Source organism: Capsella rubella, unplaced genomic scaffold, assembly GCF_000375325.1.
Source record: "Capsella rubella cultivar Monte Gargano unplaced genomic scaffold, Caprub1_0 scaffold_7, whole genome shotgun sequence".
Taxonomy (NCBI): Eukaryota; Viridiplantae; Streptophyta; class Magnoliopsida; order Brassicales; family Brassicaceae; genus Capsella; species Capsella rubella.
Genome location: NW_006238917.1, coordinates 17,163,485 through 17,177,230, shown reverse-complemented (window position 1 = coordinate 17,177,230; position 13,746 = coordinate 17,163,485). Strand labels below are relative to the sequence as shown.

The following is a 13,746-nucleotide window of genomic DNA, read 5'->3' as shown; positions in this document are numbered from 1 at the left end:
TCAATTTCATTCGGTTTAATGTTCGATAAACCGGGACAGTTTCGAGTAAACAGGTTAATGTTTCGTCTTCCTCACTAGTCAACTTCGTCACTAGTCCTAGACTCCTAGTACTCCTTCACTAGTCAACTTCGTCTTCCTCCAAGTTTTGATCTTTCGGCTTCTCGAAGCATTTGCAGATCTTGGGGAACTGAAAGATTGAGACTTTTTCGCTGGGTATGTTGCAGTGTCTTCAAATCTTTTGTTACTATGTGTTAGAGTAGATATGAAAGTAGATATATATGACTATATCCAAATCTTTTATGATTGTATAGAATATATCGGGTAGTTGTGATATGCTTGTATACTATATAAACACAATGCTCATAGAAACAAACAAGCGATTAAAAATTGTATCTTAAATTAAGGGTTTTGTATAAAGGGTGGATCTTGAAGAGTCTACTCAATTTCCCTTTTTTGGGTTTCCAAGTTTCTATTTTGCGTTTGTGATCTCTAAATTGGGTTCTAAAAAGAAGCTTTGAGATTTGTCTTCATGGATAATGTTAGTAATCTACCAGACGGTGTTCTTTGTCATATATTGTCCTTCCTTACCACAAAGGAAGCTGCTTTAACTTCGATTCTCTGCAAGAGATGGCGAAATCTGCTTGCGTTTGTCCCTAATCTTGATATTGATGACTCTGTCTTTCTCCATCCGGAAGAGGGTAAGGAGGACAGGTACGAGATTCAACAGAGCTTCATGGATTTTGTTGATAGAGTATTGGCATTACAGGGTAACTCTCCTGTTAATAGATTCTCCCTTAAGTATAGAACTGACTTTGATTCACACCGAGTTGATAGCTGGATAAGTAAGGCAATGGCTCGTGGTGTTTCTGAACTTGATGTGTTAATCATTTTCTATAGAGTAGATTGCTTTATGCTGTCTTCAAAAGCTTTCAAGAGTAGGAATCTGGTTTCGCTTAAGTTAAACAGTGTTGGTATTGATTGGTTGGCTAGGGACATATTCTTACCAATGCTTAAAACTCTCTATCTTCGCTCGGTTAGGTTAGCTGTTGATGAGTGTTTTTTCCAAGCTTTGCCTGCGTTGGAGGAATTATCCCTGGTTGGTATATACTGGAGAGATAAGGATGTTATTGTGTCAAATGCAAACCTCAAGAGCTTGACAATATTTGCTAACTATCATTTAGGCACTTTTTCGGTTGATACACCTAGTCTTGATTACTTCAGTTACTCTGAGTATACTGCTAAAGACTACCCTGTGGTTAAAATGGAGAACTTATTTGAGGCCAGTATCAGCCTTTTGTTAACTGATGATCAAATCGAGAGAGCAAGAACGCCGAATTGGGCGGAGGATGATTTTGTTCACCGATTAGTAAATGTGGGGAAGCTTATGAATGGTATACGAAATGTTCAGTGTCTGAACTTGTCTCCGAATACTCTCGAGGTCAGTTTTGTTTTTCTTTCCTCTCTTGTAATATCGTTACTCAATTGGTTTCAAGGAAATAAAAGAAGGAAAACCAGGACAGTCGTTAGCTCATAAACTAGCGAAGGTCCTGTTTTTAAACCTGTAACGACAAAATGTATAATTGTGATTTGTTTTGTTTTCAGATTCTTTCCCTGTGTTGTGAATCGATGCTTGTCTTCAACAACCTCAAATCGTTAACTATTAAGAGTGAAAAAAGTCTAGGATGGCAAGCGATGCCAGTTCTTCTAATGAACTGTCCACATTTTGATACTCTTGTTCTTGAGGTATTAAAACTAGCCCTGGGCATTCGGGTACTCGGTTCGGGTTCGGGTAAAAACTGTTCGGGTTCGGGTTTTTCGGGTAGAGTAGTTTAGGACCAAATAGGGTAAACATAAAAATTCGCTTCGGTTTCGGTTCGGGTCCATTCGGGTTCGGGTCGGTTCGGGTATAAATTTTCAGAACCGTTAAAAATCCGAGAATTTTTCGGGTACACAAATACCCGAAAATTTACCCGAATACCCGAAAATTTTCGGGTTTTCGGACAAATACCCAAAATTTTGGGTAAATACCTAGATTTTTGGATAAAAATTCGGAATTTTTTTAATAATTACCGGGATTTTCGGGTAAAAATCGGAATTTCGGTATAAATTCGGATATTTGAATAGAGAACTCGGGTATTCGGGTCCTAAAATATTTAAATACATATATATTTCGGGTATTTTTGGGTTCGGGTTCGGTTCGGGTTCGGGTTTTCGGGTAGAGGAGTTTAGGACCCAATAGGATAAATCTAAAATTTCGGGTTCGGATTCGGGTCTAGTTTTTCGGATCGGTTCCGGTTCGGATTTTCGGTTCCGGTTTTTTTGCCCAGGCCTAATTAAAACAACTCATTTGCCAAAGATAGTGTTCACATTTTGAATTGAATCTCTTACCATTTCCTTTATGAGCTTTCAGGGTCTCTTACACCATGTCACAGATAAATGCGGGGATGCTTGTGACTGCGTTTCTCGAGAAGAAAAAGGTCGTTCACTCACATCTTGTCCAGTAAAAGTGGTAGAGATTAAAGGGTTCCAAGGAACAATGAAAGAGATGCACATGATAAAGCATTTCTTGGACTATTTTCCTTGTTTGAAGGAGACAAGTATTTATATTGAAGAGAATGGTACTACACAGCTAAGAGCCCCGCAAGTGTCTGAGGTTATCGCGGAGATGATGGAACACTACAACAACAAGTCATCAGGTTGCACTGTCCAGCTCTTGGTGAGTGGTTATTAGTATAAGAAGTGGACTTCACATTGAAGTCTCCGAAGAACAAAACTTGCTCATAGTTTTGCATTGGTATTTAACTTCGATTCGATTTTTAATCATGGTTTAAAAGAGTGTTTCAGAACAAAAATGGTGGAAACCATAGTTGCTTCAGCATGTTGCTTCGAGCTGTGTTCTTGTGCAAAATCACAGACTTGTAACTTTAAAGAACCAGATAAAATTGAGAATTATTGACATTGCATGGTGGTCATAAAAAATAAAATTAAAAAAATCTCTATATGATGATATTGATTTCTTTACATCGATAAGACGTAATAAAAAAGTTTTTTTTTTCTAAATTGTCTTTTTTTTTTTTTTTCGACTTCTAAATTGGTTACCAACTTACCAAAATAGTTTCTCTCCAAATTAAGGAATCTAAAATTTTCAAAATTTTTAACCATAAAATACTTTAAATTAAAGTATTCAAATTCGATAGCATATGGAATTTGATAAATAATAAAATTAGATTCATGCTCACACCCCAAACAAAAATAATTTGAGAAAAGACCAAAACTTTTTGGAACTTAATATTTATAAAGTCAAACGAAAATGTTACGTTGGTAATTTGCATGGATGTCCACTTACTACATTACACATTAGAAACGCTCGAGAGCACCATTAACTAATGCTGGATCATCATGCATATAACCAAGACTTCACGTTAAATCACTTTTTCTTCATCTTTAGCTAGCTTTTCTTTTACATTTCCCTACTTTTGCGTATTTCGAATCTTGTTCTTTTGAAAACTTGTGTTCGATTCTTTGCTCTTAACTTTATTGCTTCCTTTTGACTTCTTGTGCTTGATTCGTTGATCTTAAGTGCAACATTATCAAGTGTATCTTAGAGCTAAGATTTACATAGGAAAGTATCTTATATAAGATACCTTTGATAATGTTGGTCTTAGGGCAACATTATTGATAGGATCTTAACAAGTATCTTAAGCTAAAATTTGTTAAGATCTGATCTTATATATGATATAAAAGAATTTAAACCCGTTGGAGACTCATACGTGTAAGTGTAACAACTAATGTATATACGTTGACACATTTGAATACACGTTTTATAAACGAGAGATATTAAGCAAGTCTTATCCTATTATTCTTATCGAGTTATAAAACACCTAATGGTTGATGTTGAAAAATGTGTGAACACACGTGGATTCTATGAAGAGAGCTCGTGTAACCTCAGTGTATGAAGGTAAAGAGAGAAACAGATCAAGAAAAGGGGAAGAAGCTCGAAGGGATCAATCAAAACACGCGAGAATGACCGCGAAAGCTCGAATAAGTGTTCAAAAAGAAAGCATGAAGAAACCATTGTCGCTTAAACATAAGAAACCGTTGGTGGTAATGAAGTCGAAGGAAGAGACACTACAAAATATTATGGAGAAAGATCATAAAGGTGTGGTGGAGAATAATATGGAGGAAGAGATGGAAATAGCTAATTCAAAGTTGGTCGAGGATTGGCCGGAAATGTTGTTGACATATGAAGAGGAGTGGACATGGTTTGCGTTTGCGTTTGGGTGGGGATGGTGGCAGCGTTATGACGCAGTGATGATGAATTGAGCGGTGAGAGTTGGTTTAACTAAAGAGTAAGATTGTATGTGTTAGTGAAATTATATATTAGGTCCGCGTAAAAACACGGGTTAAAATTTATGTTATCACGTATGAACTAAAAATATTGTATGTGTTAAAATTTGAAAAATCATAATATTAACAAAAAATAAAAATTAATCAATATTAATTGAATATCATATTTTCTTATATAAATTAGGGTCCGTCTAATTGACAAGTTATTTATTTTCAAAATAAAATTAAAATTAAAATTTTATTGTAAGAAAGTTATATCCAAAGTATTCAAAAAAAAGATAATTTTTTAAGTTAGGAAATATTAAGATTGGTGAGATTTATATACATAGATAATAGTTGATAGGATTTTGAAGATGGACAAAGATATTGAAAAATTATTGTATATCATCACCATATAGTATTTCTTATTTTTCTTTTTTTAATAAATGAATCATACCATGCATTAATTTAAATCTTCTTTGCACATATAAAAAATATTATACACTTTGTTAACTGCATATATAAATAAAATATTTTAAAGTTAGTTCTTCTAGTTTAAATAAAATACTATACTAATACATAAACATTTTTTACTGAATTTTTTTTTTATAATTATAAATAATAGAGAAATGCCCCTAAATACCATCAAATCTAGTTTTAGTTCCTAATCTACCACACACTCTTTAATCTTCCACAAGTACAATTAATTATTCAGTATAAAGACTATTTTTTCCTTGTGTTATAAACCCAAGATGAGTATAGAAATTATATTAGGTGTAGAAATCGTTAAAAATCTAAAAACATGAGGAAATACATGCTAATTAGCAATGAAATAATAATATATTTTAGCTTTTCTATTTATTTTCATTTTTAAGATTAAAGTTTGAACCAAAAGCTTGAAAGTCAACAACAATTATAGAAAACTTCCGTTATTCATTTTTATGACTTTTTCTTGTGATTTACATAGAGTCAATGAACTTAAACATTGACACACAAGTTTCACACTATTTGGGATCATTAAGAAAGATGGTCTTAATCATATATTTTAAAGTGAACTCTTATCTACAAACCTTATCTTTCTGTCTGGCACTGGCACTGGCACTGTCCACAAATGTGTCTATCGCAGTTTTCAAGTGGACCAACCTTTCCTTTATGGTATTAACTCTATGTGACTGACATTTACAAACATATGTTTCACTGTCCTTATAAAGGGAATTTTACTTTCATATATATTATATAAGAAAAATAAATTAAATTTTGTTTCCTCTTTACAATTTATCTTCTATTATAGTGATAATTTACCAAGAATATTGTAAATGTATATATAATGTAAAACTAAATAAAATATGAGATCAAAATTTTATACTTAGGTTACAATGTTATCTTCCTCTAGTAATATATATTACGTACCACTATAAGTTTTTGTTCTTCAAGTCACTTTCGTCTCTTTTCATATCGCAATAACTATTCTAAACCTAATCAACCATCGGAAAAAATCAAGACGTAGGAGATATAGAAATAACATTATATATTCATAAATCAGACATTTGATAATCCGATATGAAATGTCTCAGAAACAGAAGAAAAAAAAAACACAGACAATAGGAAATGAAATGAGTAGAGATAAGTCATATGAATGTTTTTTAAGAAGGGAACTTAAGCCTCGGTGAAGCTTGGTGGCTTGTAGGCGATGAAACTGATGCATTGGACTTGACGGGTGTTGTCGAATCCGATGATCCTAATGAAGGCGTTGGGGTACTCCTTCTTGCACTCTTCCACTTCCTTCAACACTTGAGCTGAGTCAGTGCATCCGAACAATGGGAGCTTCCACATTGTCCAGTACCTTCCATCGTAGTATCCGGGTGTGCTTCCGTGCTCACGGTACACAAATCCGTGCTATACACGCATCGAAAAACCATTCAATACAATTGATATAGGACTATTCACATTGTTAGGTTTCTAGCAATGTAAGTATACTTAGAGACCAATGAAGACTTATGAGTTAGTTACCTCCAACTCGAATTCGACACAAGGAATCCACTTGTTGCGGAGAAGGTAGTCAACTTCCTTTCCCAATTCGACATCGGAAAGGTCAGGAAGGTAAGATAGAGTCTCAAACTTCTTCTTTCCAATTGGTGGCCACACCTATAGTTCCCAAATCCAATTCTAGTTATTCTTCAATTGCACTAATTGCACATTTCAAAAGAATGTTTTTATTATTGACATTATTTACCTTCATGCAGCTAACTTTTCCTCCATTGCTTGCGATGGAAGTAATGTCGTTGTTCGCCTTGCGGGTGACTGGGAAAGCAGCGGATGACTTCAAGCCGGTGAATGGAGCAACCATGGTGGCTTGAGCTGGGGAGGTAACCACAGCAGCGGAGGAGAGCATAGAGGAAGCCATTACTACTTCTTCTTGTTGTTTCTCTTCTTCTTTTATCTCTTTACTCTTACTTATTTGTTTTGTCCATTGGTTTTGTCATCTTTATATAGTGAGAACCCATAAGGGGCAAAAAGACCTAATGATCAAAGGGTCCAGGATTCATGATAACGTGGTTAATTGCCACAGGATTAAGGAAAGGTGTTGACACCCTTATCGATTCGGACCACTAGGATAAGGCCATGTGGCAGAAAACTCCATTATCTTATCTTTTCTATTGTGAGGAAACGAGTGAATTGTGTTTGGTTACTAGTCTCCACCACTTGATCGGTTGCTTTTGGCTCCTTCCTTTTTGGAGAAAATAAATTAGCCGCATGCCCTTAAAATTTAATGTTTTTGGACCTTTTATTTACCATGCATGATTTGGTTTGGCTTAACGTGATTTGGTGAATAATGTTGCATATTAAACGAAGAAGATAAAATGAAGAAAAAAAGTATGGAGTTTTATCTGATTTCTTATAAGCTAAATTGTTTGTAAAGTAGAACATGTAACTATAATGTTTTGGTTTCGAGAGCTACATGGAAGAGGACCATTTAAAATGTTTTGTTTTATAACCCATAGCTTTTTAGTTATTTAGAAGAAACAAAAAACACTTAACATTTTATGTTATTAGCATCCGTATAACCAAGTGCTAATAGCTCAATTGGTAAAGTTCTCTGACAAAAGTTTAGAGGTCGCCGGTTCGAGTAGATTTTGGGACGAGACCATATAACATGCTTTGGTCTCGGACCTGAAAGGATGTATGAGTTTCGGCCAAGAACCTCTTTGATTATTTTAAAAAATATTAGCATCCGTATGGTACCACTTTGATTTATATATACGCACATAATGCATAGCTAATAATCAAATTTGTTGAAAATTAACTAGAACATCTACTTTAGTGTGTGTTATTGTCATTCTTACAAGACCGGACTTGAACGTAAACAACAACGTAAGCGGTTACTAGTTTTTGTCTTTTCTCCTTTTTCGCCGATAATAAGTATGTTTTTGGCTTATTCCTCTAAGGCCAGCTTTTAATACTTTACACGTACCAGCTACCACTCGATTTTGTGACCCTTTGGATCACCTCAAAATACATTTTTCAGTCGAGCATATCTACCTTTAGCTACTTCGAAGCATTCTTTGTCATAGTCGAATTAATAAGTCTATCGACGCATTCCTTAGAACCGGCCACGCCAACGCCATTGCACTTAAATCTACTCAAGCATGAATATGGCACTTCAAGTAGATTCCCACCACCATGTCAACTTAACCATGCAAGCAACAAAGGCTCATGAGGAATGATCATAATTAACTCATTTCAATTGATGGTGTGGAACTGAGACAAGAAGACCCTAAGGCCTAAAGCCACATAAAGCTATGGTCATGGTTTCACAACTATCACCTTAAAGCTACAAAATCACCAAACATTGTCATGTAAAAGCTCTCCTGTTAGGGAAATGAATCACAAGCTCCATACCACTCCACATTTCAACCACATATATCATTTGTCAAAACTAAGACCATCCTAAGTCATAAGTCCTGACCCATCCATTTAAGTTACAAAATTTTCTCACCTTTTTGTTGTATACGTTATTGTCTTTTTTAAGTCCTTATTTTTGTTTTCCTTTTTACCTTGGATTTTATTTGATACCAAAAAGGTGTGAATAAATCCTAGATATGGACATATTGTTCGCTAATTTCAAAACTTCTAACTATATTTGTGATTTATCTTCGAAATCTTGCACATTAATGGTTTGTATTCCGTTTGCATCGAAAAATCCAAAAACATTTTTTTTTTGTATAGAAAACTAAACCATTTTGATTATATTATAACTTGAAATTTTTATTAGAAATTTCAGCTACATAAAATAAGTGATTAATTTAACGTCAGTTTCAAATTTTCCAAAATTTTCCAAATTCATATAGTTCATAAATTTCAGTCTTTGTTGATCATTGATTGATATGATGTCATCTCAGTGATTCTTGGACTTCAAATTAAACTTAATATCCCACTTAGGGGTTTTGGAATACATGTGTTTTGGTGTTATGAGTTACATTTGGATTTTCTTTATGTCTTTTACGACCTTTCGCTATCTCTCCTCACTATCAATTGTATCAAAAGGATTGATGGAGGCATCTTTGTTATTGCTTTCATATGCAAAATTTCTCAAAAAAAGTAGCAAACAGTTTTCTCTTTTTATATAAATTAAGGTTAATGGTTTAGTCTAGGGAGTAAGAACTATTACGGGGATTTATAGGAACTAAAATGTTGTTAAAGTATCTAAGAAAAAAGAAAAAAAAGGCTAAGAGCAAAAGTGAAATTATACGAGTAGACATAATAAAAGGGAAATTGATATATAAAAATAACATTCAACTTTTGAGTTTCTCAACTTTGAAGTCGGCTAATTATTTTTCTTAAAATTTGCGTTGACCATACAGAATTGGATTCCAAAATAGTCAACGCTTGAATATTCAAGAAAGGGAAATTAAGCTTCGGTGAAGCTTGGTGGCTTGTAGGCGATGAAACTGATGCATTGGACTTGACGGGTGTTGTCGAATCCGATGATCCTGATGAAGGCGTTGGGGTACTCCTTCTTGCACTCTTCCACTTCCTTCAACACTTGAGCTGAGTCAGTGCATCCGAACAATGGGAGCTTCCACATTGTCCAGTACCTTCCATCGTAGTATCCGGGTGTGCTTCCGTGCTCACGGTACACAAATCCGTGCTATACACGCATCAAAAAACCATTCAATACAATTGATATAGGACTATTCACATTGTTAGGTTTCTAGCAATGTAAGTATACTTAGAGACCAAGGAAGACTTATGAGTTAATTACCTCCAACTCGAATTCGACACAGGGAATCCACTTGTTGCGGAGAAGGTAGTCAACTTCCTTTCCCAATTCGACATCGGAAAGGTCAGGAAGGTAAGATAGAGTCTCAAACTTCTTCTTTCCAATTGGTGGCCACACCTATAATTCCCAATTCCGGTTAATCTCAGTTTTGTTCAATTGTACTAATTGCACATTACAAAAGACTATTTTTATTAATGACATTACCTTCATGCAGCTAACTCTTCCGCCATTGCTTGCGATGGAAGTAATGTCGTTGTTGGCCTTGCGGGTGACGGGGAAAGCAGCGGATGACTTCAAGCCGGTGAATGGAGCGACCATGGTGGCTTGAGCCGGGGAGGTAACCACAGCGGCGGAGGAGAGCATAGAGGAAGCCATTACTACAACTTCTTCTTGTTTTTTCTCTTCTTCTTTTTTTCTCTTTTCTCTTACTTTACTACTTGTCTGCCTATTGATTTGTTCATCTTTATATAGTGCGAACCACAAGAGGCAAAAAGCCCTACAGTGATCAAAGGGTCCATCATTCATGATACCGTCATTAGCTGCCACAGAATTAAGGAAAGGTGTTGACACCCTTATCGATACGGGCCACTAGGATAAGGCCATGTGGCAGAAAACTCCATTTTCTTATCTTTCTATTGTGGGGAAAGACGAGTGAGTTGTGTGTATGGTTACTGCCTACTGATCTCCACTTGACCGGTTGCTTTTGGCTTCTTCCTTTTGAGGAAGAGAGATACCAAACGCATGGCCTTAAATATAAAGTAACGTACTTATATTATCATAGTAATGTATAATTCAATTTTGGTTAATTTGATTCGGCTAATAAGCTCACAATCAATAATTATTTATTTTTATTTTTATAATTCAGGAGTAATTCCGAAAGGTTTTTAGGTCCAAACACTAATTTTCTGGAGTCGGAAAAACCATGCTAAATTTCGAACTCCCATGGCCAATGCTACACGAACCCATGTGGCAGAACTTACCTCCCTTTACCACAGGATCAAGACGACTTAGTTCACAATCAATTATTACGTACTATAGAAAATTATCTAACTAGACGTGTAAATACGTAATCGAACATAACTGAGCAGTCAACTTCTGTTTGACGAACCAAACTTTTCCACAATTTATATTACCTATATAACTTGTTGTAAACACTCGGCTTTGCAAATCTATTTTGAAATTGTGATAATGACTAGTTTCTGATTTGTGTCTACAATCTCCTCCTTACATATTTCACGTTAATTTCGCACTTATTCGTGGTAGAGATCCTATTTTGTTATCAGGTTTGAACTGTTGGCTACTATGTATTATGTCTTACGGCTAGTACTACACAAGGTTCAAATCCTACTGTTGCAAAGCATACAACATTCTTCGGAAAAAAACAAATTTATTCTGAATATGTTTCATCTCTTGGCGGGTTCAACTATTCCCCAATATAGTTTAATTAGGGCATTTCTGAAAGTAAGTTTCTTTCACTATCACAGTATCACTCTCACCTAAACGGCTAAACCAAACGAAACTCATCATTCTTCTCACAAATAGATTAGCTCTTGCTTGATCCTAATCATTCTCGTAAATGATGTCTTGTTATACAACTCCATACAAAGTTTAGGCTTGATATAGACGACAAAGCATGCATCCATTTCTTTTAAGCAGGGTCCGGTCAGAAAATTTGGAGGCCAAAGTAACAATAATATGGGGCCAATTTGTAAATAAATATTGTTGGGGCCTATTTGCAAATAATATATGCTGTAAAAAACTTGGAATTCAATACAAATGTTCATTGGGCTCTCACGATTTGTTTATGGCCGGTCTAATGAAAGCGTAAGCGTAATCTTTTAGATATTCTAGTAATTATGAAATAGTCCCATATATGTTGTTAATTAAAGCTGACTCACAATTCCAGTAATTACAAAATGCCAAACATCTTTTTAAATTACCATACATTTTGTTATAATTACAAAATACCCCCATATATCGATATTTATGAAATGATAAAACAAGTTTTGACAGCTAAAAAGAGCACCACATATCTGTTCTTAACTACGAAATCGCCCATGGAAAATTACTGTATTTTCCATAACTTTCTGTAATTAAGAATTGCCCCACAATTTCTGGTAATTACAAAATAACGCTTCAACTTTTGGTGATTATGAAATTACCCTACAACTTTTGGTAATTACAAAATTGCCCAAAAACTTCCGGTAAATACGAAATTGCCTCACAACTTTATGTAAATACGAAATTGCCCCACAACTTTCAGTAAATACGAAATTTCCGCACAACTTAAAATAATGACAAATTTTTCCCCACAGTTTTGTTTAATTAAAAAATGACCCAAAACGTTTGGTAATTATGAAATCGCCCCATAACTTTTGGTAATTACAAATTCGTTCCAAACTTTTTGTTATTTATAAAAGTGCCCCACTTCTCTCATCTCAAACTATCATACCTCAAACTCCTGAGTCCTTTCAAGATCTCTTACGCAATTGACGTTCAAGTTACATGATCTTAGATACTCTTTCGTAAGATCATAGGTACTCTTTGTTGTTCGCTTTTTTTTTTTCTTTCTCCATCCTTTTTGTTTGACATAAGAAAATTATGCGAAATAAATACGACATAAAATGGAGAAAAATGGAAATTAAAAAATACACAACTTAATTCTTGTATTTTTTCCGTTTTTTAATCTTGATTGTGTAGAATTTCAGAGAATTGATATTTTATTTTTTGTATTTTCTCGAAGAAAAAAAACCTAAAACAAACATTTGGATTCTTTCATCATCATATAGAAGCAAGAATAATTTCATATTTATTCGTTAATCTTGAATATTTTGGAACATTGATTACTTTTCCTTGTGATAGCTTTGAATAGTTAATTATCTATTTAAGGTAAAACAATTTCCAAATTTTAAATATTCACGCTTGATACGTTGCCATATACTTTTTGGACTTGAATCAAACTTAATAATTATCCATGATACATTGCCATGTGCAATTTGTTTTTTAAAGTTAGCAAAAAGGTCCATATCTCTTTTTGTTGGATGTTAGTCTAGAGAGTCAAGACTCAAAATCAAGAATTATGAAGAGAAATTAAAGGAAAAAACTGTTGTTGAAATTAAAAGGAGCTAAAACGAATATAAAAGAGTAAAAATGACTAAGACGAAAAATAAAGTGATAGAAAAAAAAAACCTTTTAACTTTTTCATTTTTGCAAAACAATTCCTCAACTTTTAAGTTGGCTGATAATTACTTTGAATTTACATTGACCAAAAAAATTGGTTTCCCCATAGCCAACATTGAATATTCCGGAAAAGAAATTAAGCCTCGGTGAAGCTTGGTGGCTTGTAGGCGATGAAACTGATGCATTGGACTTGACGGGTGTTGTCGAATCCGATGATCCTAATGAAGGCGTTGGGGTACTCCTTCTTGCACTCTTCGACCTCCTTCAACACTTGAGCTGAGTCAGTGCATCCGAACAATGGGAGCTTCCACATTGTCCAGTACCTTCCATCGTAGTATCCGGGTGTGCTTCCGTGCTCACGGTACACAAATCCGTGCTATACACGCATCGAAAAACCATTCAATACAATTGATATAGGACTATTCACATTGTTTTCCGGATTATAAAATCATGTTATTGAGTTAGGTTTCTAGCAATGTAACTATACTTATGAATTAATTACCTCCAACTCGAATTCGACGCAGGGAATCCACTTGTTGCGGAGAAGGTAGTCAACTTCCTTTCCCAATTCGACATCGGAAAGGTCGGGAAGGTAAGATAGAGTCTCAAACTTCTTCTTTCCAATTGGTGGCCACACCTATAATTCCCAATTCCGGTTATTCACAGGTTTGTTCAATTGCACTAATTGCCAAAAGAATGTTTTTCTAAATGACATTTACCTTCATGCAGCTAACTCTTCCGCCGTTGCTTGCAATTGAAGTAATGTCGTTGTTGGCCTTGCGGGTGACTGGGAAAGCAGCGGATGACTTCAAGCCGGAAAATGGGGCGACCATGGTGGCTTGAGCCGGGGATGTAACCACAGCAGCGGAGGAGAGCATAGAGGAAGCCATTACTACTTCTTCGTCTTGGTTTTCTCTTTTCTCTTACTTAATGGCTTTTCTATTGGTTTGGTTACTATA

The 13,746-nt window shown here is 35.0% G+C and overlaps 5 protein-coding genes across 7 annotated transcripts; 2 read left to right on the top strand and 3 right to left on the bottom strand.

The window, feature by feature from the left end:
* The first annotated feature begins 96 nt into the window (after positions 1-96).
* Positions 97-2,978, top strand: LOC17878549 (F-box/LRR-repeat protein At1g52650). Of its 2 annotated transcripts, XM_023778649.1 has the most exons (4): positions 97-711; positions 1,039-1,438; positions 1,603-1,743; positions 2,411-2,978. In XM_023778649.1, the coding sequence occupies exons 1-4, from the start codon at positions 530-532 to the stop codon at positions 2,729-2,731; spliced, it is 1,044 nt and encodes a 347-aa protein (XP_023634417.1). In that variant the 5' UTR covers positions 97-529; the 3' UTR covers positions 2,732-2,978. The 2 variants fall into 2 exon arrangements, with proteins under 2 accessions (XP_023634417.1, XP_006283699.2); XM_006283637.2 differs by having other exon boundaries at positions 97-1,438.
* Positions 2,979-3,924: 946 nt separating this feature from the next.
* LOC17879898 lies at positions 3,925-4,386 on the top strand. Its single transcript, XM_006282817.2, has one exon. The coding sequence runs from the start codon at positions 3,925-3,927 to the stop codon at positions 4,321-4,323; it is 399 nt and encodes a 132-aa protein (XP_006282879.1). The 3' UTR covers positions 4,324-4,386.
* Positions 4,387-5,837: 1,451 nt separating this feature from the next.
* LOC17878658 (ribulose bisphosphate carboxylase small chain 3B, chloroplastic) lies at positions 5,838-6,792 on the bottom strand. The gene is made up of 3 exons (XM_006284554.2): positions 6,560-6,792; positions 6,337-6,471; positions 5,838-6,222 (listed from the first exon to the last, which is right to left on the bottom strand). Exons 1-3 carry the CDS (start codon positions 6,728-6,730, stop codon positions 5,983-5,985), a joined length of 546 nt encoding a protein of 181 aa, XP_006284616.1. The 5' UTR covers positions 6,731-6,792; the 3' UTR covers positions 5,838-5,982.
* Positions 5,838-13,724, bottom strand: LOC17878197 (ribulose bisphosphate carboxylase small chain 3B, chloroplastic). 2 transcript variants are annotated; one of them, XM_023777848.1, is made up of 4 exons: positions 13,507-13,724; positions 13,290-13,424; positions 12,930-13,163; positions 5,838-5,988 (listed from the first exon to the last, which is right to left on the bottom strand). In XM_023777848.1, exons 1-4 carry the CDS (start codon positions 13,675-13,677, stop codon positions 5,983-5,985), a joined length of 546 nt encoding a protein of 181 aa, XP_023633616.1. In that variant the 5' UTR covers positions 13,678-13,724; the 3' UTR covers positions 5,838-5,982. The 2 variants fall into 2 exon arrangements, with proteins under 2 accessions (XP_023633616.1, XP_006285696.1); XM_006285634.2 differs by lacking the exon at positions 5,838-5,988 and having other exon boundaries at positions 12,777-13,163.
* Positions 9,064-10,042, bottom strand: LOC17879562 (ribulose bisphosphate carboxylase small chain 3B, chloroplastic). Its single transcript, XM_006285758.2, has 3 exons — positions 9,812-10,042; positions 9,590-9,724; positions 9,064-9,475 (listed from the first exon to the last, which is right to left on the bottom strand). Exons 1-3 carry the CDS (start codon positions 9,980-9,982, stop codon positions 9,236-9,238), a joined length of 546 nt encoding a protein of 181 aa, XP_006285820.1. The 5' UTR covers positions 9,983-10,042; the 3' UTR covers positions 9,064-9,235.
* Positions 13,725-13,746: the final 22 nt, after the last annotated feature.